General features: G+C 35.6%; 1 protein-coding gene across 2 annotated transcripts; it reads left to right on the forward strand.

Moving 5' to 3' along the window:
• Window positions 1–1,149: 1,149 nt before the first annotated feature.
• Window positions 1,150–5,120, forward strand: LOC132633183 (protein TIFY 6B). 2 transcript variants are annotated; one of them, XM_060349431.1, is made up of 7 exons: window positions 1,150–1,388; window positions 3,202–3,398; window positions 3,707–3,801; window positions 3,891–3,981; window positions 4,067–4,397; window positions 4,506–4,563; window positions 4,720–5,120. In XM_060349431.1, the coding sequence occupies exons 1-7, from the start codon at window positions 1,325–1,327 to the stop codon at window positions 4,850–4,852; spliced, it is 969 nt and encodes a 322-aa protein (XP_060205414.1). In that variant the 5' UTR covers window positions 1,150–1,324; the 3' UTR covers window positions 4,853–5,120. The 2 variants fall into 2 exon arrangements, with proteins under 2 accessions (XP_060205414.1, XP_060205413.1); XM_060349430.1 differs by having other exon boundaries at window positions 1,152–1,388; window positions 3,518–3,801.
• The last annotated feature ends 486 nt before the right edge of the window (window positions 5,121–5,606 follow it).

A 5,606-nucleotide genomic window follows, 5' to 3' on the forward strand; every position in this document is an offset into this window, starting at 1 on the left:
TGCTGTTTTGGTCCAAACGTTTAACTGTAAAAAAATTATTTCATACTCAAACTTTTTCACATAAATTGCGGCAGAAACTACTTCTCGATTTAAAATAGGTACCAAACATTTGAGAAAATTTTAATATGGTAGAGGCACGTGTGAGGGCACCCTCTACTTTTGACAAGTGTTTTGTGGGTCCCTTTTGTCAGCCCACTTGTTTTCTCCCCTTCACTTGATTAAATTCTCATCCATTCCATATTTACAGTTCACTATAAGGGCTCGTTTGGCTAGAAAATAAGTTATTGTGGGATAACTAATTCCGGAATTAGTTATTCCACTTTAAATGTGAGATTAAAAAATACTATAATCCCGGAAGAACTAATTTCGAGATTAGTTATTCTGAATTTTTATTTCAACCAAACGTGGATAAGGCGGCATTAAATTTTTATATCAGGACTATTTTTGCTTATCCATCGTACCAAACGAGGGCCTAGGTTCTCTTCTTTCTTTTTACCAACACTACTACTCTATTTTGAGCCCGTTTGAATTGGCTTATAAGTTGCTTATAAGCTGTTTTTAGCTGGCCAGCTTATAAGCCATCTTGTGCTATAATAAGTCCAAAAAAATAATTTGACCCATTTGGCTTATCTTATCTAAAACAGCTTATAAGCTGAAAATAACTTATAAGCCAAAAAAAATAAGTTGGACTACACCATTTTTTTTTTTTTTTTACTTATAAGTTATTTTTAACTTATAAGCAGCTTTTTTTAAGCCATCCAAACATGCTCTTTTATCTGTCTTTTTTCTCTTTCACTTATGTTTTTCACAGCTCTTTTTTAAACTCGTATCAAAATCATTATTTATTTGTCAACACGACATCACCATTATTTACTTCTCTAACCTTCTCTATTCATACCCCTTTTGCTTTTACCAATTTACTTGGTTGGCCGACGAGAAACAAATTTTATTAGTATAATAAAGTGAACCGCTCGCACGTCACAGAAAAAAACAGATCGCATGGGACGACTACAGGTAATAACCGGTAAACTTGGAGGGAAAAATAAGAGAAATGGGCGTAATCTCAAGGAATCAACGGCTGTGATGTTATCTGATAAAAAAAACAAAAACAAAGAAATGACTTCATTTAAAACCTTTCTATTATCCTAGTATTTCCCACATTTCTCCTTTCCACAATAAACAAACAAACTCCCAGCAAACAAAAAAAAAGAAAAAAAGAAAAGCAGAGCTCTATATATCTCTTGCAATTCTCAAATACTTATCTTTCAACTACTGTTAATTAAAGATCCAAAATCCCTGAAGTTGGAGTTTTAAGTGAAGAAATATGGAGAGAGATTTCATGGGTTTGAAAGTGAAGCAAGAAGTGAATGAAGAACCTACAGATCCAGGTACCCTTATTGTTTTCTCCTTGATATTTCATGTTGTCAACTTCATCTTCGTTCAAACATGAATTATTTAGTACATGCTATTCATGTCTCTATGAAATAGTTCTTCTGTTCCATTTAATTATATCGTAAACCAGCTTGAAAAAAAGGGGCGAAGCTACAAGCCCGTGGACGAGTTAGGTAGAACGTAGAACCAAGTAGATTTGGCTCAAATCCTATATTTGAGTTTTAAAGTTCACTTATGTATGAATAATTTATCCAGAATCCATTAAGCTGGCTTTTATAAAATTCAGAATCCATCTGCTTGAAAAACAAGAGCTTAATAGTATTCGAACTCATATGGGTGCTCAATATTGAACCTACCAGCTGGCAACGTATTAGGTCCAATACTCAAGAATCGAAGTGGGTGCCGATCTAACTAAGAGAAGATCAAGATTTTAGTTTCATTTCTTAAAATTTCCTCATCCCAGAACAGAAACTGCGTTTGTTTCCTATTCGTCAGAACAAATATTTTATCTTGGTTTATTGTAGTTTGATAAATATATTAATCTTTTAAGCCGTGAGCAACGTACTGTGATCCACGTTGAGTGGGAATACTTCAAATGGCAAATTAAATAAAGGGCTCATATATGTTGTGGAGTGGGTTCTGCAACTGTAGGGTTTGGCTTTTTAAATGAGATGGAACCTTTTAACGAGGCACTGTTTAGCGTAGTCCATGCACCTTTTTGAATGTATAGTGGGTTCGTTTGGTAGGGTGTATAAGAATAATAGTATTGAATAGAGTGTATTCGTAATGCTACATTATTTTTTTTATCGACTGATTGGTTTGTTGTATTAAATGAGAAGGATGTATTAGAATAGGAATAGTACCGAATATGATCTATTAGAATAGAAATAGTACTGATATTGCTAATGCCGTGATTTACTATGAGCCCGTTTGGATTGGCTTATAAGTTACTTATAAGCTGTTTTTTTGAGTGTTTGGCTGGCTAGCTTAAAGTCATTTTATCTTTAAAATAAGTTCAAAAAAATAATTGAATCCATTTGACTTAGCTTATCTAAAAAGCTTAGTCAGTATTATTTTCTCGCCTCCCGCAAAACGACCCTTTGTGAGCTGTATATACAATAGTAACGTGCACCTGATAAGATCTTTTATTATTTTACTCGTGAAGAATAAACTTTAAATTTAGATGAGTTGTGTAACCCCACAAGTCATCTTCTTTCATGAATAAAATATGGTGGGATATTACCAAGAACATGATTAAAGTAATGAATAAAGTACTTTCGCTCTCCCATTACAATAATAAGGTAGTATTAAAGAAAGCCCAACTGGTATGGCTGTATATATAAACTTTTAAAGTACTATTTTGACTAGATGGTTTTCCATGTTCTTTTATTCATCTTGCATTGGTTAATACAATATTGTATTCTATTATATTGCACATGAGATGCTTAGTAGCTTGTATTTAAATTCCGAGAAGACTAGAACATGTTCATCCCCTTTTTCAGCTGCACTTTGAATTATTTATTTGTTCATACTGTCTTATTATTTATAAAGGAAAAAAAGTTTTGGAGAAAGCATAAACGTTTTAACAATATATAGGTTCGTAGGTCGGGGTTTCGTCTGTCTTTTCTGAATATATACTTAAGTAATCTTACCAAGGAGTTGTTTATTATTAGGTAACTACTTAATTGCATTTGTGTATTGGTAGAGTTAAATAGCTGACTTAGGTATTTCTTTTACATCAGAATTCAGAAGCCTGTTTATGCACCTAGTAAATATAATATCTTCTTATCTTGTCTTATGATTTTGCAGCACCTGCGAGATGTTTAGCGATGCAGTGGTCATTCTCGAACAACGTCTCTGCTCATCCTCATTACCTCTCTTTCAAAAGTGCTGAAGAGGATAAGCCAAAAACTGGTTTTGAGTCTCTTGCATCAACTGGGTTGGTGACTATAACCACAACTGAAGCTGTCGACTCGAGTCATCGGACATACTCTGGTGTCACACAGGTTTGTTATGGATCTTCATAACCTAAAATGCCTAGATGGGACTGCTAAATGGTAACAGAGATCTTGTATGAATACTTTCCCATTTATGTCTTTTCATTAGTTGTTCCTCTAAATGTCAGAAAAATATGATGCTAGAAAAGCAAGGTGGAACACACTACACAACAACTTTCCCTCCTCGTCACTTTGATGCCCAATCCGTACATCGATCTCATGGAGTCAGAGTGCTCCCAGTTGCGAACCCAACAAATCAGATTTCTGTATCTATGACTATGCCTGGTCATAAGTCTTATCTTTCTCCTGTTGGACAGAATCTAATAACTACTGTAACTCCGGGAGCTCCTGTTGCTAGCCCCATTTCAGCTGTTCCAACTAGCAGTGCTGTCGTGGGCACCACTGATTTAAGGTATGTTAGCTAACATTGATATAAAATGCCTATTGAGAAAACTTTTACCGAAGGGGGATGTTGAGTTTTTTGTGGATCTCTATTGGCAGGGGTGCTCCCAAGACTCCCCCAGGTCCTGCCCAGTTGACCATTTTTTATGCTGGTTCTGTCTGCGTTTATGACAATGTTTCACCAGAGAAGGTAAACGCACTAGACCTTTAGGTTCTCTTTGATGTCGATCTCATGAATTATCTTATGTTGACAATTGTTTCTTCTTTTGGACTAGGCTCAAGCTATTATGTTGCTTGCTGGAAATGCACCACCTGTTACACCAAATGCAACAACATCTACTCTATCTCCACTTCAGGCGCCTATACCTAAGTCGCCTTCTATTGACTCTTTTGCTGTAAACCATTCGCATAATACAACACCTACTCTTGCCAGTCCCATTTCTATGACATCCCATGGTGGCTCACAATCTGCCGGAGTGTCTAGTAATGCAAATGGAGTAACTATTACCAAATCAATAGGAGTCCTGCCATCTCCTTCCCTTAAATCAGAGCCTTCCAAAGTTGCCAGTTCCGTAGGATCTTTTCCTGCCACCATGGTTCCATCAGGTATAATCTCGTGCTTTCAAAACTGAATAGCTAATCACCAAGATTTTTGGCCAATATCTTTACTCGTGCATTATATAAGCATAATGATTGGGCATTTCTTGTCTGCAGCTGTGCCGCAGGCACGCAAGGCATCATTGACTCGGTTCTTGGAGAAGCGCAAGGAAAGGTAATTTGGGGTTTGTTTTCATTTAACTTGAGTGAAGTTTCGCTATTTTATTCAAGTGTAAGAGACCACATACACACACACATATTTTTTTGTATTTCCTTGTAAGTGTGAAAACTCCACTTTTGTGTTAAAAGCTTGTTGTGTTCTTGAATCCAGGGTAATAAGTGCATCACCTTATCCTCCCAACAACAAGCAGTCCCCAGAATGTAGCAATCCTGGATTTGGCAGAAGCCTTTCTATGAATTCATCAGGCTCTTGTCCTTCCCACGTAATCAATTTGATCAAGTAGACGTGAAATGCCAAAGGTGGCTAAATAATGTAGACACAGGATGAAAGACTGTACCAGAAATATTATTTAAGCTATTAAATTATGTTCGTTTTGACCTCAATACGTCAGTTTTTTCTTAGATATGACTATTCTAGGGTGTTTTTCTTGTAAATGTTATCGGAGCCTTTACTCTGATGAAAATACTACAAGCTTTTTGTAGGTTTTCCATTTTTGCCAATGTAAAGAAGCTTTTTTTTCCTTTCAAAGTTACGTTTTTATTCTTCTGTTAGCCATTTTGTACATCTGGTGCTTTTCTTATTGCCTTCTGCTTGTTGGACCTCAGGTTTAAGGTTTTGGGTTTTACACGCCATTGATCTTTTAGATTTTTTAAGGTTTAAGGATTGTTTACTCTGGGTTTGCCATTTTGTACCAGAGAGAGAAGAATTCCAAAGGCACGGACAGAATTCAGATTTTTTTTCTCTTTTCTTTTTTGCGTAACTGGATTTGGTAAACTTTAGGACTGGAAGAATTTTTTTATTATTTTGTGTGCGAATTTGTCCATGTTTGTCAAGTAGAATTTGTGATCCAAAACCTTGAGTTTTCGGTTTGCAAACTCTACTTGTTAAATAAAATCAGTTCTCACAAAAAATATGTCAGGTGTGTGAGCCGCAAAATATAATTTTTTGGATATAGAGCTCGTTTGGATTGACTTATAAGTAACTTATAAGTTGTTTTCAGTTTTTTTGAGTGTTTGACTGGCTAGCTTAAAGTCATT

Source organism: Lycium barbarum, chromosome 3, assembly GCF_019175385.1.
Source record: "Lycium barbarum isolate Lr01 chromosome 3, ASM1917538v2, whole genome shotgun sequence".
Taxonomy (NCBI): Eukaryota; Viridiplantae; Streptophyta; class Magnoliopsida; order Solanales; family Solanaceae; genus Lycium; species Lycium barbarum.